Below are 25,194 nucleotides of genomic sequence, written 5' to 3'. Positions count from 1 at the left end.
CCACGGGGATTCGAACCGCCGGCCTTCTGATCGGCAAGCCCTAGGCTCTGTGGTTTAACCCACAGTGCCACCTGCATCCCTTATTCCATTTATACCCCAACTTTTTCTCCAAAGAACTCAAGGTGGTCACATGGTTCCTCCCCCTCATTTAAAACTTGCAACAACCCTGTGAGGTAGGGTAGGCTGAGAGGCAGTGGCTGGACCAAGATCACCCAAGGAGCTTCATCCCTTAATGCAGGCACCCCAAACTCGGCCCTCCAGCTGTTTTGGGACTACAATTCCCACCATCCCTGACCACTGGTCCTGTTAGCTATGGATGATGGGAGTTGTAGTCCCAGCTGGAGGGCCGAGTTTGGGGGTGCCTGCCTTAATGTATTGTATAACCCCCTTTTTTCTTTCTTTATGGTATTGTGGGGGGATACTGTAAGTTGCTTGGAGGCGTTCAGGTGACTAATAAGTTTAATAAATGAAATGAAGGGCTGATTTGAACCCTGGTCTCCCAAGTTTGAGTCCAACACTCTAACCACTACACCACCCTGGCTCTGAAATATATCCTAAATTGCCTGGAGATTCTGATGCAACATGCCATTAATTACTAATACTACTATTACTAGTATTGTTGGCTCTGGAGTCAGATCCCAACCACCCCTGGAAAAATGTTACATGAGGTACTGAGAAATATGAATATAATAATTTTAATAATAATTTTTATTTATACCCCGCCCTTCCCAGTCAAGACCGGGCTCAGGGCGGCTAACAACAAATAATATCAACACAAATATAAAAGAAACATTTCAGTTAAAACAACAGAATAATACAATGTTAAAATTCAATTTTAAAATTAAAAATCTACGAATAAGATAAAACCATTATAAATAAAACCTTAGGGGAGGGTAACCGTGGGGTCAGACTGCGTCAGTCCGAAGGCCAAACGAAACAGCTCTGTCTTGCAGGCCCTACGAAAAGATGACAAATCCCGCAGGGCCCTAGTCTCCTGGGACAGAGCGTTCCACCAGGTCGGGGCCAGTACTGAGAAGGCCCTGGTCCTGGTCGAGGCCAGCCTAGCCACCTTGTGACTCGGGATCTCCAATATGTTATTATTTGTGGACCGTAATGTCCTCTGTGGGTCATACCGGGAGAGGCGGTCCCGTAGGTACGAGATTGATCCAACGAATGGCTGTTAGTAATATCCTTTCGCCCACACCTTTGATGTTGATTTTGGAAGGGCGAATTGCGTGCAGCAATTCAACACAGCCTGCACTGCTGAATTCACCAATGAATTCGTTGAAGGAACTTGATGGCCGTGCGAATGAATGAGTTGAGCGGGAGAGAGTAAAACACACACTCACCCTTCAAGTCGACCTCCCTTGCTTCTCCGTTATGAGTAAGCGGAGCTCAGAAACACAGAAAGGGTAGCATGAATGAGAAAATAAACCAAACAGAGAAAATCAAGCAGGATGCCAGAAAGTGACTAATTAATTACGGTGATTAGGAGGACTTGATTACGGTGTCTATGCGCAAAAGCACAAAGCCCACAACCTGCTGGCCTTACGCCCGCTGTTTACTACCAGCCTTAAGAAGTGCTAGTATCTTGTTTCGTTGTCAATCTCCTTGAAGAGCCCATTTAGGCAACTGCCTCTTGTGGTGACATCCATAGGGTGATATGCAACAACGTCATGCTTAGAGCAGACCCACTGAAATCGGTGGCCAAGATGGACATATCCTTCATGAATTTGTCAAATCTTGCATTCAAGCCTTTCAGATGTTGTTGGGCTCTAACTACCAGCAGCCCCGGTCAATGCAGCCAGTTGGTCAAGGAATGTGTTGATGTGATTTGCATTCCGACAACATCTGAAAAACCACTGGTTCCCCGGCCAGTGCTCAGAGATGATGGGAGCTCTAATCCAATGACCTCTGGAGGGCCACAGTTTCCTTGCCCCTGTTGCAGCAGCAAAGGACTATAGCTCAATGGCAAAGCATCTGCTTCATGCACAGAAGCTCCCAGGTTCGAACCCTGGCATCTCCAAGTAAGACTGGGAGAGAAGTCTTACTGGGAGCCTGAAACCCTGGAGAGCTGCTGCCAGTGTGGACAAGATTGAGCCGAATGGACAATTGCTCTGACTTGTTAAAAGGCAGCACCCTATGTTCTGCACTGTGTTAAGAAGCACTCTCTTTTCTCTCTCTGGAATATACTTGCAAATCAGTTTCCTTGGATCCCACCTTCTAGCAGGCTGAGAGCAGGCGAAAATATACTCTCCATCCACCATGCATAATTTTATATCATGTACCATTTTAGTTGTCCTTTTAAAATAAGCTTTCAAGCCCCCCAGAGATAACAGGGTTCTGGTCCCTGATAAGATTTGCCTGCCTGCCCCCGTCCCCAAGGAAATGTGGCACTCAACAGAAACAAAGATCCCCCTACCCCAACATCATTTTAAAGCCTCTGAAAATAAGTCTATCGAAGCCAACATTGTAGTCACCATGGCAACATTTCCATTGTATTACTTCCAGAAACCCCATTTTTTTAACTTTTAAAAAATCAATATTTTAAAATTGTTTCTTGTTTTCACTGTGCTATTTTTATTTTATTTTTTGGTGTCTGTAAAATATCCTTGTTATTAATTCTAAGAAAGGTGTTCTTAAAACACACACACACAATTCAATGAATTAAATGGCTGACATATTTAGGGCAAGGAAGCCCCACAGTTCTACATAATGGGAGGCTGGGTGAGGTCTCCCTGTGGAGCAAACTCAATCTGAGATCTTTACCATAAACCTCCCTCCTGTTTACCAGTCTGAAGTAGAGGGGCGGTGGGCTCTAGGAACTGCCTTGGGAAATTCAGGAAGTGTTAACACTGGTGAGTGATTAAACCTACAATCCTTTTGCACATAGAAATAAAGTCCACTGAACACAGGGAGACTCACTTCTGATTAAACATCTATAGGATTGTGCTGCAAATTCCAATCAATGCATTAATCTGGGAAGTGCATATAAGGTCTGAGGTCTGTCCTCCTCCATGGTGCTGGAGGAGACTCTTGAGAGTCCCATGGACTGCAAGAAGATCAAACCTATCCATTCTTAAGGAAATCAGCCCTGAGTGCTCACTGGAAGGACAGATCGTGAAGCTGAGGCTCCAATACTTTGGCCACCTCATGAGAAGAGAAGAGAAGAATCCTTGGAAAAGACCCTGATGTTGGGAAAGATGGAGGGCACTAGGAGAAGGGGACGACAGAGGACGAGATGGTTGGACAGTGTTCTCGAAGCTACGAACATGAGTTTGACCAAACTGCGGGAGGCAGTGCAAGACAGGAGTGCCTGGCGTGCTATGGTCCATGGGGTCACGAAGAGTCAGACACGACTAAACGACTAAATAACAACAACAACGTTGGAATTAACAACGGTCATATTTTTCAAGCATCTCTTGCAAATCACATAGGATGGCTGGGCCTCCAAAGCGTCGCCATCTTAGGAATACGTGTGAATGCACACAAAACCTAATTGACAGAGATGATAACAGTTTTCAGGATTCCATCAACCAAAAGCCCTGTATTATACATGGCATTCCATTCCAATTTATTTTACAAGGCTCAAATCAACCTCATTTTGACACCTGACTTTGTCCAGAGTTTGCAGTGACACTCTGTTCCAAAGGGTTTCTATTGTCTGGCTGAATAAGGGCTGAGTATTTCTGAGAGACGACATGACCTTACTTGATGACCGTGGTTTCTCCCCCTGTGGTGGACCTCCTCCGGTAACCACCTTTGCAACAAATTACACCTCATCTAGAATGAGGGTGGCATTAATTTTCTTTCACATGAAGACAAGAGAAATAGCACGGTGGAGCAAAATGTACCATTTTGTAGGTTGCTTTGGGATGCATCTTATGAAAAAAGTGACTTATTGTTATATTTATTTATATCCTGTCTTTCCCACAAACTGGGACTCAAGGCAGCTTACATATCTTGAATGTCATGTTCACAAATGTGTACATTTTTATTCCCAATTTAGTATATGCGTTTTTGGTACACGTAACTTGGGAACTGCCTTGCAAAATTCAGAGTTGTGAGAATTTTGAAGGATGGCTGTGTTTTCAATTCACACACTGTTTCAAGGCTGTGTAGGTTCACCTTTAAATTGCCCAGTGAATAGAATTTCTTCCCATCCTTAACTACAATCTTTATGCCTGACATCTAAAATTTTAGGTTGTCATTTAAGGGAAAAAAAAGCAAGGGGATCACCCAATCACGCAAGCCTCCGCCAGCCATTTAAAATGATAGAGGAACGAGTTTGCTTCCTCAGCTGAGCAAGGCCACCTCATTGTCGTTCCATGAGCCAGAACATCTAGCTTCTATTTTTATTTCACAAAGCCCATTGATCTTACAAAAACACAGTATTAGTCACGCTGAGGATGTTTACTGTAACGGCAAATCAATTAAGAAAACTGGAAGATAGCTTGCTTGTTAAACTCGCGAATGTATTTCTTTGCCGGTGGTCATAATCTAACCAAATTATACGGATGTTCGCCATCTGCTGACAAATCATTTCAGCCTCCATGGTTGATGTTACCCCCTTGGTTAAATAACTCGATTTCAACTGAAGCATTCAAGGATGCTGTTCAGAGAGTGGAGTCGGAACAAGTTAAAATCCTACCTCCCATAAACTCTAGTAGCTTTGGTTTAAGACATTTTTTTTAAAGTCTGGCTTTTTATTGCTCTGCCGTTTTTTAAAATCACTTTCCTCTTGTTTAGGAAGCTGCCTTGGACTGAGTCAGATCATTCTAACTTTACAAATACGCTGACAGGCTGGTGGAGTGACTGACCAGAAATGAGATCTTGGGGTCACAGCTGATAGCCCAGTGAATGTATTGACCCAGCATGTGGCAGGTGCAAAAAGAGAGAGGGTGACCTCTGCATTGCAGAAAATTTGGAAAGGGATTGAATCTCAAACTGCCAATATTGTAAGGCCAGTATGGAAATTTACAGCTTTCCTATTCTCACATCGCACCAGCAAAGCAATTAAACTTTTTATTGCACACTTTCGGTTGGTTGGAAGTCGACAGAGCAAGAATTATATATGATATTGTTAAAGAAATATTTTTTCTTTGTCCTTTGTTTTTTGTTTTTCATTTTTCTTTGCTTTTTGTATTTTTTTATATATTTTTTTGTATGTGTTATAAAATCAATAAAAATATATTTAAAAAATAAAAATAAATAAAGAAACTTTTTATTGCACTAGCCATAGGCCATGGCATCATTCAGAAGGAGAACAAACAAACAAAAATAAAATAATAATAATAATAATAATAATAATAATAATAATAATAACAACAACAACCATAAAAATAATCAGGCACAGACATACATTAAAACCATGGTCACGGCTACTAAAATTATTTGTTGCATTAAATAGAATAGAATAGAATAGCTGAAGATTCTCAGGTAAGATGTGCCAAATTAAATATCCGAATCCCCTTTGCAGTTGACCGCTATTTTGTCTAGTTCCTTCCTCCTGATCTTCTTAGCTGCTAGCACGTAGAGTGCTACTTTATAAGTAACAAAGTTTTCAGTGTCGCTCAGCAGCCATTTCACCCTTTCTACCCTATTCAAATGTGTTCCATTCGTAAACGGGGTTTTATAAATCGGTCTCTTGGGCCTATATATAACAGGCACTACATCGTACTAGAACCCAGGGCCGTCCAATAAAGCTGAATGCTGGAAAATCCAGGATAGGCAAAAGAAAGTACTTATACACATCATTAAATTATGGAATTGGCTTTTACAAGATGTGGTGGCAGTCACCAATTTAGATGGCTTTTGACAAATCAATGGAAGACACGGCTCCATACCCAGACTCAGAATTCATAGCAGGGCTCTTATGCTCCAACTTCCACTGTTAGAGGCAGCATGCTTCCGAGTACCAGTTTCTGGGGATCACAGATAGGGAGAGTGCTTCTGTATCGTGGAAGTCCCATAGGCATTTGTTTGGTGACTGCAGAGAACAGGATGCTGGAATGGATAGGCCTTTGCTCTGACCCATAAAGGCTGTTTTAATGCCCTCTTTTTTCTCCTTTCCACACCTTCCAGCTACCCTCCCCCTCCTGCAGGGCAGAACCAATGCAATGACCCCATAAACAGATTGCGCGCAGTTAACTGGAGTGGAATGACAACAGCAAGGTGAGGTTGTTAAACTAGGGACCCCGGTCGAAAGCATGGAGACTCTGGGCACTCTTTAAAAATGTAAGAGGAAATTACTTCTGACTTATTCAGCCGAGGGACCCAAAACATTAAGTAAACGGGGAGGAGAAGGACAACACGCTCCTCCTGAAATAACCCGACTTTCAAACTCCACTGACTTCACATTTAAGTTACTTGATTCCTGTTTGCTTTCATGGTCAGGCACAAATGTATGTTGTCCCAGGAGTCAACGAAGCATGCAGAGTGGAGCTTCAACCAGCTGGAGACTCCTGCTTCAGCTGATGGTGTAGGAATTCATTTGGCTTTCTGCAGACGAGGTAATATTCCTCCCCTCTCTCCACACCACACATATGGGGATGGGTGAAGATGGCTGAGCAGGGGAGCACAGGGGATATGGCAAAGTGCATCCATTTTACGTTGAGAGATAACACAGAGTGACACTTAATACCTTTTTGCAATGAAAGGGCTTATGGGGGGCATGCATTACTGACTGTGGGAATCATAGAATTGTAGAGTTGGAAGAGACCACAAGAGCCATCCAGTCCAACCCCCTGCCGAGCAGGAAACACCATCAAAGCATTCTTGACATATGCCTGTCAAGCCTCTGCTTAAAGACCTCCAAAGAAGGAGACTCCACCACACTCCTTGGTAGCAAATTCCACTGCCGAACAGCTCTTACTGTCAGGAAGTTCTTTCTAATGTTTAGGTGGAATCTTCTTTCTTGTAATGCCACTCATGATTTTCTGGTAATAATTCAGGTAGCATCTTATTTACACATTATGCAAAAGCAAGCTGTGCAGGGAGCTTTGAACACAGGTATAGCAGGTAAATTCATGGCTCCTAAAGTGATTCAGAAATCATAACCATAACCATAATCATTTATACCCCACCCTCCCTGGCCAAAACCGGGCTCAGAGCGGCTAACATCAAATGTATAACACATTAACATAAATTGCTGCTGCTGCTGCTGCTACTACTACTGATAATAATAATGTGTGAACCTGTGGGATAAATATATTTGCATTTTTAACCCTTAAGACTGTGATGTGTGAAGGTGACCCACAAATCACCCTCAAGATCTGTTATGTTAAAAACTGAGCAGTTATAATAATAATTTGTTATTTATACCCCGCCCATCTGGCTGGGTTTCCCCAGCCACTCTGGGCGGCTTCCAACAGAAATATTAAAACACACTAATTTCTTAAAGATTAAAAGCTTCCCTAAACAGGGCAGGGGAGTTTGGGGGAGCCTGTGGCCCTGCAAATGTTGGACTCCGACTCCCATCAGCCATAGCAGCAAGCATAGTCAATGATCAGGGGTGATGGGAGTTATAGTTGAAGAGCATTCCGAGGGCCACAGGCTCTCCATCCCTTACTCAGGAAGCATACCTTTGGGGATATCACGTATTAAGTTTCTGTTGATATGGATGGAGGTGATGAAATGATTCGTGGGTACTAGACATAGGAATTAAATCAGGGGTGGGGAGTTTACGCCCCCCCCAGATGTTGTGGGACTACGATTCCCATAATCCCTGACCATTGGACATGATGGCAGGGGCTGATGGGGGGTGGTCTGCTCACACCTGGAAGGCCACAAGTTCCCTACCACTGAACTCCCTGGTGTTAAAAATAGAGAGAGATTATTTCTAATGATGAGAGTTTGGGGGTGGCCACCAGCCTATTCTGCTTGAGATATTTCTGGACAGCCACTGTTACTTAACTTAATTTTTATGTTCTCGGGGATGCAAATTTCCCAAACTAACATGCATTTCAATGACATTTGCATCGGAATCCTAAGGTTTGAACTAGTTTGCATTTGGGAGTGAGATTTGATCAAGTAAGCTGCCAATGGAATTGTGGCGAAGAGGTCTTAGACTGAGTCCTCATGACGGGGTTTGCAACATCAGCCTCGGTGATTGACAGGCAAAGCAAAGCTGCTAAATTGGCTAGGTAAATACCAGGAAGGAACCTGGGCACTTGCCTTTGCCTGGTTAAGAGAGCAGCATTTACTGCCCATAGCCTGCCTCTCAAGCCAGGAGCAAACTCAAGCCATAGTTGAAGTCCCCAGTTCAAAAAAATGAAACTGACTCCTTATACTGTAGATGGAACATAAGCTTCAACGCAACAACAACTATCAATAAATGTGTTCCTCAAGGAATGCTTCACATACGACATTTTACATTGTCACATGATAAATCTTTGTACACCCCCCATGTACAAAGAGCATGCTGGGGAAATAAGCACTTCTGTTTTTTTTTTTATATATACAGATGACAGGGTACATTAGAGCTGAGCTGAACTGAAATGGCTCTCACAACATCACCAACTTGTTTGTAGATTGTGAAGTTGATGTGTGGCATTTTGGTGACTGAGAGATTTGTGAACAGGCCACACTTACATCCATATATGCTTATGCTCGCTGCTGCTGCCTGGTGCCATTTTCTCAATGCTTTCTATCCAGAAATATTTAAAGCGTCTCCACCCCCATTGTTCTGCCCGGACACTGAGGTCCAGTGCCGAGGGCCTTCTGGCGGTTCCCTCGTTGCGAGAAGCCAAGTTGCAGGGAAACAGGCAGAGGGCCTTCTCAGTAGTGGCACCCGCCCTGTGGAACGCCCTCCCAGCAGATGTCAAAGAGAAAAAAAGCTACCAGATTTTTAGAAGACATCTGAAGGCAGCCCTGTTTAGGGAGGCTTTTAATCTTTAATTGATTATTTTATTCTTCTGTTGGAAGCCGCCCAGAGTGGCTGGGGAAACCCAGCCAGATGGGCGGGGAATAAATAATAAATTATTATTATTATTATTATTATTATTATTATTATTATTATTATTATTAGCACTGGGGGGAAAGCATCAGATAGCAGGAGAAAGCGCAAGGACCATGTGAAAAGTTAGGCAGCAGCTACTCCTGCAAATCAATAAGTTGTTGTCCCAAACTCTCCTTTCTGCTGGAACCCAAGATTTGAACCAAAAATGTTCCTCAAAGAACTTTCTGCTAAATTGTAGCAAACTTGGTGCTTGGAGAAACGGAATGAGCCAAGCAGTCTCAGCGTTTGTGGAAGACCGCATGGAGATTTAAGCACAGCAAAAGAGGTGAATTTTGTCATTTTGAAGAAGAAACCCTATTCTCAGGGTATTTTCACTCCGGAAATTAAAGTCTCATTCCACTCCAAAAAGCAAAGCAGATGATCAAGTAACATTAGTCTCTCTCTCTCCTCTAATTCAGAGCATCCCTCAGCATCCAGATGGCTGGGAAAGAATCCCCAGGCTTTCTCTGACAGATAATTCTAGCATCTGTCACTCAACGGCAGCTGGAGCTGTCAAGTGAGACAGCACCTTCACGGCATCTTGGAGCATCTGATCATCAAAAGGACTGGATCTTGCCAGGGTCAGCGAAATGTAGTTCAGCTCTTTCTTTCTTTTTCTATTTTTAAAGGGTAGTAAGAGTTAGCAATGCTAGGCTGATGGCTCCCAAAAGGAACTGTTGCCGTTAGACTACAGCCCTTATAATTCCCAACCACTATGGCTATGCTAGCTGGGGCTGATGGGAGTTCACTGGCATTCATATATGAGAGCCAGTGGGGCACAGTGGTTAGCATGTCAGACTAAGACCTGGGAAACAAGGGTTCAAACCCCCTATTTGGCCATGAAGCTCACTGGGCGAGCCTGGGTCAGTCCCTGCTTACAAGGTTGCTGTGAGAATAAAAAGGGGAGGAGGAAAACAATTTAAGTGACCTTGAGCTCTTAGTAGGAAAAGATGGGAATGCAATCAATCAATCAATCAATCAATACCACTTAATCATTAGCATTTCTAACCATACAATAAGAATAATCATGGTATTTTATTTTCATAAAATTTATATACTGCTTGACGGGAAAGTCAAATATGTATCAAAACTCAAAGCCGTTTGCAAAAAGAACACACACCCAAAACCTTCAAGATGAAGGGATTTGATTAAGATCAGTGTTTCTCAAACTTGGGTCTCCAGCTGTTTTTGGTACTCCAGTTCCCATTATCCCTGACCACTGGACTTGCTAGCTAGGGATGATGGAAGTTGTAGTCCCAAAAAACAGCCGGAGACCCAAGTTTGGGAAACACTGATTTGGATGGGAAAGGTTTCTCTAAAAGCCTCAAAATGCAAGAAAAGAGTGTCATTCAAGCCACCGTTCTTTTCACTCATTTAAATTCAGCTCACAGAAAATTATGCTTCTCTTTGGCGCTGTTCTGATGCCTCAGGCATTTCTACAAACTTGCCTCTGGGAAGCTCTAGGGCACCCCACACATTTACTGCCCGACAGATTTCCATACCACACCCTTTTTGAAAAGAAACGGGGGGCAGGGACAGGATGGATGGGGTGAAGGAAAAACAGGGGGAACAGTTCCTTCTTTTCAACAGCCAATGATGACATTTGACAGACCATCTCCCATTAGCTAGCATGAGGAAATTAATTTCTCTGGGTAGCAGGTGGGCAAGAATTTCATGTTTTCCATGTTGCAAGTTAATGGGAATTTTGAGGCAGAAGAAATGTCTGGGAAATAATGAGTCTAATAGGATTTAGACTAGAGTAGAAAAAAATGGATGTAATGAGAATTAATTTATTGTGTACTATTTTAGAATAGAATAGAATAGTAATTTATTCGCCAAGTACTTACATACTTGGAATTTGCTTTGGCTAATTTTACAATGTAAACGTACTTTATACAAAATATCTGTTAAATATCTGTGTGAGGATCGGAGTGTGCAGAACACTATTTCGAGCAAAGAGGAGCCACTCCGACTGCGCCTGGAACTTTTGCCTTCTGTCCCTGTAGTGACTTCAGAACAGGCTGAGGTGGTTGTTGGTGCCTCTGGCGCCGAGTGAATTGCTCTAGTTGATAATGCTTGACTTTGCTATAAAACTGATTCAATTCAAGTCATTTGCCAATTTTTGACTGTCCGGAGCAGAAGAATATGTTCTCTTATATTCAGAAATGTTCTGTAAATTCTTCCAAAGAGTAGCCGAGACATATTTGAGAATTGAGTCCGAATCATAGGTTCATTTTGCCACTATAATCTCCTTCGTCAGTGCACTCCTACCTTGGTTGTACAAATTTCTGTCTCCTTTCCTCAAACCCTCCTCTTTAGCATATCAGAGTTTCCTTGAGTTTTCTTGATTAATAAGGTGCAGATCATGGCCTCAGTTTCGCCAAACCCACTGCAATGCCCATCTCTTCCCTATCACGAGCCAAGAAAAGATTTGCATAACTAAAATCCAGCTTTCCCCTCTCTGTGATGGGGTGGGGAATATGCAGTCAGAGAGCTGCATGTGGCCCTTGGACTAATTTCATGTGGCCCTCAGTTTAAATTCAGGTGGGCAGCAAGGAGAGAAAAATGGAGAGAAGGGGTGGCAGGAAGAGAAAAAAGGGGGCATATTGTCTCTATGACCCATTAAGAGGAAGGGCCGTAGCTCAGTGGCAAAGCATCTGCTTTGAATGAAGAAAGTCCCAGGATCACCCCTTGGAATGTCCAAGTAGGGTTTGGAGAGGATCATGTCTGAAAGCCTGGAGCACCATTGCCAGTCATTGTAGATCCTTCCCCTTTTATCAATGCCCTGTGAAGGAGTCCCCCCGCCAAAAGTCAGGCTCAAGGCCTTTGGGTTCTGAGACCCGAGAGGGATGTCTGACAATAAAAAATAGGCCCTTCCAAAGTGCATGGCCCAATACAGCCCATGGCCATGATCCAAGAGTGGATGGGGGAACAACAAGAATTTAGGCAGCTTTGCTGAATCAGAGGTGGCTGGTCACCTAGCTCTGATGCCAGGGCTTAAATGGGCACCATGCACAGAGATTGGTTATTGTGATCAGCTGACACAATGCTCGGGCAGGTCTAGCACTGTAGCCAAGAGGCAGAGAGTATAAGTTAGGTAGTGTCAGGCTTCAGGGAATCGGCTTCCTCCCCCGTGGTAGTAAATAAGAAGATCAAATGAAAAGAATGTCTTACCAGTTAGATTCTTTAATAATCACAGTAAGAGACAGAAGAACACGTCTCCCTAGTAATGGTGGTGCTCTCAATTAAGGCTCATGACCCCTCAATCCCTATTAATCTATGTCACTCCTACGTCTTGTAACCTGAGCTTGTACCTTCTGTGCTTTCTGTTCTGAGATTTTCTGAGCTCTTCTCAACTTTGGGGTGGTGGAGGGTGGTGGAGGAATGCTGTCCAACCACTGTGAATCTGTTAACCCTCTCTCTTCCAGTGTTTCTTCTCCTAGCTGTTCCCCATCCAGTATTTCCCAGCTTCTGCCTTCTGAACTATGCCCCTCTGCAAACCACTGTTCCAAATCTATACTGTCCTCCTGCTCCTGGGAAGATTCAGGGTCAAGGGGCGGGGGTGGCTCATGCCATTCCTCCTCAGTGCTGCCCTCCTCAGCACAGTCTCTGTCAGCTAGGCTTGCATTGGAAAGGGTGTCGGTGTTCTAGAAGAGAAAGTTCTGAAGCCCGACTGCTTGGTGTTCTAGTTACATAACCCCACACCACGTGTCATAGCTGGCCAGTTTTCAGAGGCTTAAAACAAAAAAGGATGTGATTTACTGCAGCATTATCTGGGTCACTTAGAAGCACCTCGATTCGTATATGTGTTCCCCATGTGGTCTATGACCAAGGGCTGTAGAATGGACAGAAATGGCTTCCAATAGGGGCAACACCACGTCATGGCTGCTTCGACCTCCTTGCTTTTGCCCCTGTGCTGTGTGCATTACTGGAGATCCTCAGCTGGTCAGAAGCCAGAGCACAAGGCAGACACCTCCCGATGGTGACAACTCTGTATCAGGCCTTCAGAGAACACCAGTCCCAAGAGACAAATGTAATTGCCATGTAGATCAGCAGTAAGTGTTACTCCCCACTATGGTCTTCTGCGTTATGAACTCAAAAGGAGTCGGGAGAAGAAAAGGGGCAATTGATACCTTCTTGGTCAGAGTCAGTTGGTGAAAGAACAGGTGAAAAAACTGAGTTTGCATTCTGTTTTGGTTTTTGGCATCCGTTAAGAACACACCTCTTCACTCAGGCTTTTGGGAAAGCGATTCAGCAAGGACAGCTGTAATTGAAAAGGTCCATATACTTTGGCTTTAAAAATTATCCTTTTAATGTCGTTATATTGAGTTTTATTGTTTTATTGTAAAGTGGTGCCTCGCTTAACGAATGCCCTGCTTAACAAAATTTCCACTTAACGAAAGAATTTTTCGAGCGGAGGTTGCCTCGCTAGATGAATTTGTTTTATGAAAAATTTGTCTAGCGGATCGTGGTTTCCCATAGGAATGCATTGAAATTCAATTAATGCGTTCCTATGGGCAAATAATAATAATAATAATAATAAATGCAATGCATTCCTATGGGATTCGCTAGACGAATTTTTCATTATAAGAAAAGACCCGTGGAACGAATTCAATTCGTCTAGCGAGGCACCACTGTATATGCTGTAAGCTACCCTGGGATCTTGAGGAGGAATGGTTTAGAAATGGAGATGATTATAATGATAAGAAACATAGTATTAATTACCCTGAATATGCTGAAACCAATAGAAATATGAACCACCTAGTGGCACCACCTAGTGGTAGAATGTAAGGATTACAATTCAGATAAAAATAAAATAAAAAAGCGGGGAATGCTGTGCCCCTTTTACCATCTTACAGTTAGCAGCTAAAAACACGAGCTGGCTTTCAGGAGAGAACAGAAATCTGAATTTCTAATTAAATGGATACTTAATGTAGAAAAATTAACAGAACTTTGATTTCCTAATGTCATGTCCCACCATCTCCTTGTTAGGACCAGCCCATATCCGGAACCAAGTAAGACCTCTACACTGGAGAAGAGAAAAGGCCGCCATTGCCAGATCCAACGTCTTAAGGGACTAAGGGGAGTCACTGAACACTGAGACACACCCTCACACTGGAAGATGCCTATCTCAAGAAGTCTGCACAGTTGGTAGATCTTATGCACTCCAAATCTCCATCAGGTGTGGAGACAATGATGAGTCAGATGTGGAAACAAGTTAGAGTTCAGTCCAAAAGGTGCAGTGCACATCTGGAAACATCAGGCTTTTAGTCTCTGAAGGCTCACCCACACTTCCCTTTTGTCCCATGTTTTCTTCTGTTTGGCCTCTGACTTCTAGACATACGTCCAACAGGGTTTTGTTTTGTCTTAACATCCTATACCTGGAGGTCTCAGGGCGATTTACATAAAAAGATCACAGTATATATATAAAAATGAAAGCAAGAACCCAATAATACCCCGCCCCCCAAAGTGCCACATTTTAAAAGGGTATGGGATGCTGATCAGGTCAACCAAAGGCCTGGTTAAAAAGAAACATTTTTGCCTGGTGCCTAAAGGTGTATAATGAAGGTGCCAGGCAAACTTCCCTGGGGAGAGCATCCCACAGATGGGGAGCCACTGCAAAGAAGGAGGCCCCGTTCTCAGGTTGCCACCCTCCTGACCTCTTGAGGAGGAGGCACACGAAGGAGGGCCTCAGAAGATGATCTCAGGGTCTGGGTAGGTTCATATGGGAAGAGGTAGTCCTTGAGGTATTGCGGTCCTGAGCCATTTAGGCTCCATATAAGACAGAAAACTCACAATGTCTGCAAACTAAATGTAGCTCAGCTAGAAAAGGCAATGATGTGCAGGGAGGAAAGAAAGCAAACCAAGAAAGCAAATCCAATTCATGTACACTTCCTGGAGGATATTAATAATCCACCTTTAGCATCAGTCTGTTTATTAAACAACTCCCTCTGAGTGAGTCCTGGCAAGCATCGGCTGCTGTGAGCTCTCCAGGGTGCTGATCTGCCTAATGTGTGGTCTCTGTTCTATTGAGTATTTTGCTGTCAGTCTGGCCTCTGCCGGGACCCTAAGACTCTGTCTCCACCCCCATCGTTCATCCCAGACACTGAGGTCCAGCTCCGAGGGCCTTCTGGCGGTTTCCTCACTGCAAGAAGCAAAGTTTCAGGGAACCAGGCAGAGGGCCTTCTCAGTAGTGGAGCCTGCCCTGTGGAATGCCATCCCATCAGATGTCAAGGAAATAAATTACTATCTGACTTTTAGAAGACATCTGAAGGCAGCCCTGTTTAGGGGAGTTTTTTTTTTTTGAGTTTAAAATACCTTTATTTCGAATAAGGATTTAAAAGTTATTTACATCAGATCTTTCCAGATGTAAACAAATAAAATATATAACAAAATACATCAAACCAAACCAAATTCTCAAAACTGAAATTATACATACCAAAATCATATCTCAAGATGTATTCCACTTCCACAAATAAACAAAACTTCCAACCCTTCACCATCATATCTGGTTTTTGTTGTTGTTGTTGTTGTTGTTGTTGTTGTTATTACCTACAAGTTAGTTTATGTCGACTTTACACTAGAATTTTTCCTCTCTTTTCTTGATTTCACTTTTTATATTTTACAGATATCGCTCAAATTCTGCCAATAGAATGTTGTTGTTACTGTATGTTTTTAAATACTCTCTGAAAATTTTCCATTCTTTGGATATCTTTTGATATTCTATATCCCACATCCAGCCTGTTAATTTTGCTAACTGTAAATATTCAATCAACAGAGCTTGCCATTCTGTTATGGTAGGGGGCAGTTTGTCTTTCCATTTCCTTGCAATCAGGATTCTAGCGGCTGTCAGGCTGTACATCATAAGCTTTCTGTCTTCCCTTTTAAAGTTATCAGGTAAGATGCCTAGGAGGAATATTACGGGTTGTTTCTTAACGGTTATTTTGAATAGTTTTTTGATTTCATTATAGATCTTATCCCAATAGTCTTTAATTAGGTCGCACGTCCACCACATGTGGAAGTACGATCCAGATTCTTTCCCGCATCTCCAACATTCAGGGCTCCTCCCTTTATACATCTTTGCTAACTTTTTTAGGAGAGTTTTTTTAATGTTGGATGTTTTATCATGTTTTTAATATTCTGTTGGGAGCTGCCCAGAGTGGTTGGGGAATCTCAGCCATATGGGTGGGGTAAATAAATAAATAAATAAATAAATACTAATAATAAAGCTGGAAAAAGACAGCACAGAGTGAATTATTCCCATGGGTGAAAGAAGTCACCCATTCTATCCAAAGGAACATATTTCAAGTTCCATAACATAATCAGATGCTTCTGGAAATCCCACAAGCAGGATATGAGAAGAGCACGCTCCTCACTTGTGATGCCCAGAAACTGGTATTTAAATGAATATTTGCCTCCAAGAATGGAGGCAGCATCTCTCTGAATATTGCCCCCATTGTTATTGGACGTCTGATATATTCCACCTCTCCCCAAATGCATTGGGTTTCTCTGCGGCTGACAGCTCCTCATTTGTGCAGGCACTCAGCAAGAAATTTTAAGAAATGCTTATACCGTGACACACCCAGATTATGTTGTTGAGTTGTTGCTGCTGTTGTTGTTTGCCTCCTCACATTCCTCAGAAAACTGCCCTTGTTTCTCAGACCTGTGTCAAGTTTCAATCCCAGGCACACTGACAGCTTTCTGTCCCCTCATCAAACTAGACTACAAACATTCTTTGCTTTCTGCCTAGCAGGGAGTGTTAATGAACATTCCATCGACTCAGATTTAGAGGCCCAAATGCAATGCAGACAGGGAGCAGAATGACAAAGCTGAAGCAGAGTGATGCAATTTCATCCCAAGCACAGAATTCACACACCAAAAGAATACTGAGCAGAAGTCTCAAGTGAAGACAGCAAATGATTTTGGGTGCATGAAGGACAACTATCTACAAGGTCCGTGAATGAGTTAGAAAGAGACATACAAAATGGAAACTACAGGTTTGAGTTAGCTACTTCCCAGTTCTTTAAAACTGCATCATTCTTTGCTATCCCTAATAACCCCCAAGTCATGGTCAGTTTTATTTGTAGCTACAGCGCTGCCTTAAAGTCGACCCTCCCATGCAAATCCTCTGATGTTTATTCAATAGACACAGCTGCTATCTCAATGCTGCAGCCATGACAAAGGGAAAGCAAAGTAGAAACTGCGCATGTGAGAACCCTCCCCCCCAATCCCCCAGGTGACTAAATCAATGATAATGGCAAATGCAAAATTTCGAAGTCTAACCACTGCCTCTGTCAATTGCTCTCCCTGGATATTGGATTTGGAAATTAACGAACTCCTTTCATGCACAGACGCTGTTGAAACAGGGTGCTAATTGGCTGACTTGGAAGATTTAAAGTTGTTGAAACTTGATTGAATGTGCTTCCCCACCCTGGGAAGTGTTGCTTTTCTGGGACCACTGCAGAGATGCTGCATTGCAGCACAATGCAAGTGTACAGACCACTGATTGAGTACATTGTCTTGCCATGCATGAAGAGGAAGCAGAGATTCCCCGCATCTCCTGTTCCTGCCCACCTACAGAAAAGTCATATGGGAAATACACCTTCTTCTCCCATCCATTACATTGTCTGAGAGATATTCTAGCTTATTATGGGGTAGCAGCAGGTTTATTTCCAGTATGGAGAGGAAGCAGTGCTACCTCCCTCTCCCCAATATCAGCTTTATATCTCTTGAACATTTTTTTTTGGCATATCTCAGTTTCTCTTCCTTCATGCCTGACCAGCCTGGACACCCAATTTTTTCCATAGGTTCAGTATTATCTTTGCTGGTCTAACCCATGCATTGAAAATATATTTTCTTCGCCTATCCATGCACAAATGTGCAAATAACTATATGCATTGCCACCACACTGTTGAAAAAGAAGCATTTATATAGTGCTTTAGAATATAAAGAATGAGTCACATACATTAACTTTCAGTCCTTAGAGCAGGCACCCCCAAACTTCGGCCCTCCAGATGTTTTGGACTACAATTCCCATCATCCCTGACCACTGGTCCTCTTAGCTAGGGATCATGGGAGTTGTAGGCTAAAACATCTGGCGGGCCGCAGTTTGGGGATGCTTGCCTTAGAGCAATCTTGTAATTACAGTTCGGTGTTATGATTCCCACACTGTAGCCACTGAGGCTGAGATGGAGGGCTTGCCTAAAGCCACCAAGAGAAGCCATAGAAGAGGCAAAACTTCCCAATTCATAGCAGGGTCTCTTAGCCATGATGTTTCATGAGCTCTTTACCATGACCCAATCTGCTGGCGATCACTTGGATCCGCAGGGACGAGCACCCTTTCACCCAAGGGTCTCACATACTTAACTTCCCTACCCCTGCAGGTAGCATACAAGACAATAGATAACAGAGTGCCAGGCTCTCGCCAGAGAGCTTTCCTTTCAGGGATTTTCATTCTCCACCAAGGAGGCAGGGCCTGGAAGGGGTAGATGAGGCCAGGAACTAAGTAAGGGCTCAGTTACCACCCACCACAGATCTGAGCAAATTGTCTCTTTCCCGGGACCTGTCCAGGGTCCTGAAAAAATGGATTGCTCTTCCTTAATACTGTCTCATGGCTTTTTAGTGGATGCTGAATCTGCCTATCACTGTCCTCTTCTTGGGCTGCCAATTCCAGACAATGACTTGACTTTCCCCCTCCAGAATTGCATGGGCTGATCCTTGCTAGTCCTTGTATGTTGCACTAGAAATAGAGCATTAGCAAACTATTGCATTGTAGTTTTTCAGTATCAACATGTCTGTTGAGCTTTTTAATCTGTGAAATTTTCTTGATATATGCTTGTTAGACCCCACTGGAATAAAGCAATGAATCTTTATCTATTTAGTGCATTAAAAGTTATTCTTGTTTTTTCAGAGGCCATTAAAACATGTGTGTGAACCATTTCACATATGCAAGAAATCATATTTGACATAAAAACTATGAATAGAAAGAGGCCAATATGACCAAATGAAGGCCACTGTAAATATTTAAAAAGACTAATAGCACATTGACAAACGCATCAACTTGTACAATATAACAACTTATAAAACATTAAATGCTAGCTATGAAAAATTAAAACAGCTAATAATCTAAACTGGCAGACATTAGCCTAGAGTTAAGGAATGTGGCACACTATGCAAATTAACATGTTCTGAAGTGTGAGCAGCAAGTCGTTTGGGGCATTATGCTTCAGTATGTGTGTGTGTGTGTGTCCCACTTCAATGCACAAAAAATAAGTAGCCCTGTCCCTAACACAAACTCTGTCTAATTCAATGTTTGTACTGACCCAAATATTAAGTAGAAGGAAGTTACATCAACCTTTGTTTGAGACATACAATTATGGCAATCTCAGACACAAGAGGATCAAAATATAGTTTGCAATTTTAGTCTACCAGGTTCCTTGGGAACAAGATTCGCTGCATTCAGGACAAATATCTCATTACCTCTCAATCCTGTTTGAGTCAGGGATCTGGTCTTGCCTCCTTCCAATAAGGAACCACATCTCGAGCAGGCAGGGTTCTTTGTGGGTTGGTAATTCCAACTCTTGGGCACTTTATAATTTGTGCTGGTTCACTACAGAACTTGCACTTCAAAACTAGGGTGGTGTGGTTTTCAAAATGTGAAGGGGCACTATCCTTGATGACAACAGTGGTACCATGGTCTCCATAGTGGCGATGGAGGTCCTACTGGTGCCCGCTTGCTGTTGTTAATGGAGAATTCAAGGGGAAATGCCAGGCAACAAGAGGTGCTCTATTACAGCCACAGGCAGTGGTGTGAAAATAAAAATTCCCCACCTGCAAGTGGTGAAATATGTTTGGGACACCCCTTTTCATTCAAGGTCAGTTTGGAGAGGAAGTGTCCATGCAAGGCTACTTCAGGGGGGGGCAACCAAAATGGTCAAAGGCCTGGAAACGATGCCTTATGAGGAACGGCTTAGGGAGCTGGGTATGTTTAGCCTGGAAAAGAGAAGGTTAAGGGGTGATATGATAGCCATGTTCAAATATATAAAAGGATGTCATAGAGAGGAGGGAGAAAGGTTGTTTTCTGCTGCTCCAGAGAAGCGGACACGGAGCAATGGATTCAAGCTACAAGAAAGAAGATTCCACCTAAACATTAGAAAGAACTTCCTGACAGTAAGAGCTGTTTGGCAGTGGAATTTGCTACCAAGGAGTGTGGTGGAGTCTCCTTCTTTGGAGGTCTTTAAGCAGAGGCTTGACAGGCATATGTCAAGAATGCTTTGATGGTGTTTCCTGCTTGGCAGGGGGTTGGACTGGATGGCCCTTGTGGTCTCTTCCAACTCTACGATTCTATGATTCTATGACTGTAGGTATCAGAAACATGGGGAAGACTGCTCTGTTGTCATTCCATCACATCATTTAACATGTCAGAAGCATCAGAAATGCGCCCCGCAACTTGCAAGACTAGGCTCTCCCTACTGCTACCAATCAGCAGATGTGGAGCTAGTCTGCATTTAGCCTTCTAGATGAAATGAAGGCCCAGCTTCTCACTCGTATGAATGGGAGACAATACAGCCATTACACAATAATGTTCATTTCTTTCTAAGTGCTGGCAAATGCAAGCACCCATTCTAATTTTCTCTGCGAGGTAAAGGTAAAAGACCCCTGGACGGTTAAGTCCAGTCAAAGGCAACTAGTGGGTGTGGTGCTCATCTGGCTTTTCAGACTGAGGGAGCCATCGTTTATCAGGATGTGGGTGGCGCTGTGGTCTACACCACTGAGCCTCTTGGGCTTGCTGATCAGAAGGTCGGCAGTTTGAATCCATGCAACGGGGTGAGCTCCTGTTGCTCTGTCCCAGCTTCTGCCAACCTAGCAGTTCTAAAGTATACCGGTATCTGTGTGATCAAAGCTATTGTCCCATCATCACATGAAGAAACATTAGTGAGGATCAGGCAGTAGAAACAAGGGAACAGCTGTGGCTCTGTACTGCCCAGTTCATGTAGCCACACATCTGACCAAATGACGAAATAGGCAGAGAATGTGTATATGATCTTGAGAATATCCTTCTAGCGTTGGCTGCTTCTAATTTCTCTTTTTAGCATGAAGATGGAAAGGATCTCTTTGCTACAGTTATCTAGCACTTCATTTATTCCTGTTCCCAGCCAATGCCTTGTAACAACTGGTACCCACAATCTTAAGCAATAAAACACAGAGGGAGATAAGCTACCAAGGGAACACAAAAGGGAAAAACCATTTCCAACCGGATGGAAAATAGGGGTCGGAGAGACACAGACCCACTCCACGTGGCTCATAATTGTGTCCTGAAAACTTCTGATGAAAGCCAAATGAGTAGCAGAATGAAAACAAGCGAGAGCTGTCATTTTGGGGGAGGAACTTTTCGAAGCTCAAATTCATTCATATTTGCTCTTCAACAAAAGGCTGCAAGGCTGCACCAATGTTAGTCCTACTCAAGAGTGGAAATAATAGGCTTGTCTAACACAGGCCCGTTTGTATCCATGGCTCTACCCTTGAATTGAGCTTAGTTGGATACAACTCAAAACGTTCCTGCACAACAGATCCCACTATGAAGGATGGTGTTTCCCATCGTTAAAGAGTTATTTCTAGTGCCTCTTGACATTTGGCAAGCCTACCTTCTGGCTGGTATTGTGCTATAATGGTCACAGTCTGGCCTGCACCTTTGAGCGCTGCAGCAGCCTGCTCATGTGTAGCACCACGAAGATCGATCCCATTCACCTGCAAGGGGAAGAGGAGGAGCAAAGAAACATGAGTGCATTCCATAGTTCAAACAAGAAGAAATGGGATTATGGACTGAAAACATGTGAAAGGGACAGGAGGCAGAAGCAGACAGATTTTCTCATCCCTCCCTCCCTCCTTCCTCTTAGAATAGAAAGCCACTTTGAGGTTTTATATACATTCAAGAAATCAAAGGTCTTTTTGCACCTCTTGAGAGCCAGGAAAGGTATGGTGCCAATTCTTTGTTGTTGTTGAAGTTGCACAGGCTGCCTAAAATCGAGGCCAGCTGGAGCGAGGCCTGAAATGCCCACAGAATTACGCAGTGGGAACGGAAGCAAATTCCATTTTGGTGAGGAAAGTGGTTTGTTTGTTTGTTTGTGGTGTTTTTCTTTTGGTTAGGCATGTCTGAAGGGTGTGCGAGAGCATGTGCGTGGGGCTGGCATGGGAGGCAAAGCAAGACGAACCGTGTAGGAGGAGGAACGCTAAACCTTTGCAGTGGTGTGTCTAAGCACCCTCCAAAACAGCAGAGAGTTGTTGCAGACAAAGAACTGAGCAGCATGGGTTGATAACCGCAAAGGTCAGGCGTGGAATTAAGATGGTCTAACAATAGAGAGAGGGCAGGCCAGGAGCTATGTGTAGGAGTGGGGAGCCTTTGCATGTCTGAGAATGCAGTGCACGGCACTGACTTTTGCAGCAGAGATTTCAAGCGGAGGCAGGAGATGGTAAGCAAGCGAGAAGAGTACATGGGAGAGCCAGTGCAGTGGGGTTAAGGTGCTGGACCAGGACCCAGAAGATCAGGGTTTCAAAGTGCCACTTGGCCACGAAGCTCCCTGGGTGACCTTAAGCCGCTCCACCGCCTCTCAGGCTAGTCTACTTCGCAGGGTTGTTGCGACGATAAAACCCAGAGGGAGTGAATTGTGTACGCTGTGCCGAAATTCTCGGTGCAAAGGCGGGATGCGAAAGTGAGAAATTAGTAAATAGAAGCGAGACAGGAAGGAGGGAACTGGGGGACATGCCTGATGCTGGACCACAAGCGAGGCTGAACATGCTATAACGAAACCCTACCAAACTGACCAGCACTTGGCACCCTGAGGGGTTGGAGAATCATTGACAGATGTAGGTTTGAGCTGTTGAAAGCATGATGGTGGGCGGAGCAACCCTGGCTCAGAGGAACATAATTCTCACCTTGTATTTGAGGTGAACATTGCAAGTTGCTGGTATCCTGACCTTGAGTCAGTCTCCCATTGCCAACCTGCCAGGGCTTTGAAATCTTTGTAGGGAGGCCCTTCTCTCAGTCCCACCATCCTCACAGGCACACTTGGTAGGGATATCAGAGAAGGGTCTTCTTGGTGGCTGCTCCTAAGTTTTGGAATCCCCTCCCTAGGGAAGCTAGACATGGTGTAAGATTTTGGGTTTTTCTTAACTTCAATTATCTAACTCCTATGAGTTTCTCAAAAGTAGAATGTTACAGGTAGACAGCCGTGTTGGTCTGAGGTAGTCGAAACAAAATAAAAAAATTACTTCCAGTAGCACCTTAGAGACCAACTAAGTTTGTCATTGGTATGAGCTTTCGTGTACATGCACACTTCTTCAGATACACTGAAGCGGAAGTAACCAGACCCTTATATATAGTCACCAAACCCACCCTCTCACTATATATAAGGGTCTGGTGACTTCCGTTTCAGTGTATCTGAAGAAGTGTGCATGCACACGAAAGCTCATACCAATGACAAGCTTAGTTGGTCCCTAAGGTGCTACTGGAAGGAATTTTTTAATTTTGTTTCAAAAGTAGAATGTTTGGGAATGTATTTATAACCCCCAGGAATAAATCGGACGATGTGTACAAGTATCCTCAATGAGAACAGCTTCCATTGCTGAACAGAAAATGCAGCTACTGCTCAGATTTCCATTTGACCAATTTATTACCTGCTGTGATACCCAAACTAATACAAATCCTGTGCTGCCACCTGGTGGAGTTTGTGGGGAAACTATTGATGAGTGGACTGAAAGCCTGTATGCAGTTTAGTGAACCACAGGTGTGTTAATGTCCCAGTGCTCTGCAGGTTTCTGCTTTGAAGGTGCAGCCCACAATAAGGGCATGGAAAGACAATACCTGCTTGCTATATTATTATATGGGGCTGTGTGGATCTCATCTTCCCCAATAAACTGGCCCCTGAAGAGCCACTGCTTGTCATAAAAGGCAAGGAGAAACCAAGAACAGCCGTTCCAGATCAGATCGAAAGGAGCCATCTAATCCAGCATCTTACAGCAGCCAATCAGGCGCCTACAGCAAACCTGCAAGCAGGAGATGAATGGAATAGCACTCCCCTCCTTTGAGATTCCCCCAAACTCCCCCTGATAGTTGAATGAAGCTAGATGAGCAATTTCTCTGACCTGCTACAAAAGCTGCTTCCTATGCCCCGAAGGACAACTTTACTTTGTCCCACAACTAATTGATTAACAGAATTTGTATGCTGCCTGATTGGAGAAACAACAGCCTTCATTTGAGCAGCTTACAAAAATATGAAACAAAAACCTTGAAATTTTCAATAGAAATCAGCTAAAAATAGGTACAGTGGTACCTCAAGTTACAAACTTAATTCGTTCCGGAGGTCCATTCTTAACCTGAAACTGTTCTTAACTCGAGACGTGCTTTTGCTAATGGGGTCTCTTGCTGTTGCTGCGCCGCCGGCACACGATTTCCATTCTCATCCTGGGGCAAAGTTCTTCTTCCAGGTTAGCGGAGTTTGTAACCTGAAGCGTTTGTAACCTGAGGCGTTTGTAACTAGAGGGACCACTGTATTTAAAAGCATTGGAAAGATGACTAAAAAAATAAAAAGAGCTAACAGGAGGTAAAACACATGAAACTTTGTCATGGCACCGAAAAGGTACCTGTCTGGTGTCAAATGGCAGTGAGTTCCAAAGTGTAGGTGCTGTCACACTAAATGATTTATTTCTTATATATCTAAATGACTTGAATGACTAGAGGGGATGTGTGGAACTGGTATTGTGTTCTGCAGTTTGAAGCGGCCCAGCGGACATTTCTCTCTCTCTTTTCCCTTCTACCCTCCTTCCTCCCAGTCCACCAGGCAGCCAGGGAAGAAATTAATCACTGTTGCTGGAGGTCTAATCTGATCTCTTGCAGAAGCCTTTTGAAATCAGGGCAAGGGACACGTGGAATTACGCTTAGGGCCATAGATCACCCACTTCTGGCCTCCTGAGTTTCAAAGGTCATACACTTGCTCAGCCAAGCAATTTAGCTCTGGTGCGGTGACCTCTAGCACCCCCACCATTGAAATAACTAGATATATTTTTAATGGACTAACCACTTCATATTGCAGATGGGGTGGTGGCGGCATGAAAAGATAGCATTTCAATGAGAACTGGCTTTCTCCCTGCAAACTCCTGAAAGCTGAAAGGCAGGTGCTTCTCAGATTTTTTCCTTTTCT

The 25,194-nt window shown here is 43.6% G+C and overlaps 1 protein-coding gene across 10 annotated transcripts in view; it reads right to left on the bottom strand.

The window, feature by feature from the left end:
- DLG2 (discs large MAGUK scaffold protein 2) overlaps window positions 1–25,194 on the bottom strand; it is an 835,907-nt gene that overhangs the window by 123,493 nt on the left and 687,220 nt on the right. For all 10 annotated transcript variants that reach the window (XM_088668833.1, XM_088668834.1, XM_088668835.1 and 7 more), the window contains one exon: window positions 21,643–21,745. In XM_088668833.1, coding sequence (XP_088524959.1) covers window positions 21,643–21,745 — 103 coding nt within the window. The remainder of the gene's footprint in view (window positions 1–21,642; window positions 21,746–25,194) is intronic.

The sequence above is a fragment of the Zootoca vivipara genome, chromosome 4 (assembly GCF_965207765.1).
Source record: "Zootoca vivipara chromosome 4, rZooViv2.hap1.1, whole genome shotgun sequence".
Classification (NCBI taxonomy): Eukaryota; Metazoa; Chordata; class Lepidosauria; order Squamata; family Lacertidae; genus Zootoca; species Zootoca vivipara.
Note: the sequence above shows the minus strand (reverse complement) of the source record. Positions and strands in the feature narration are given on the sequence as shown.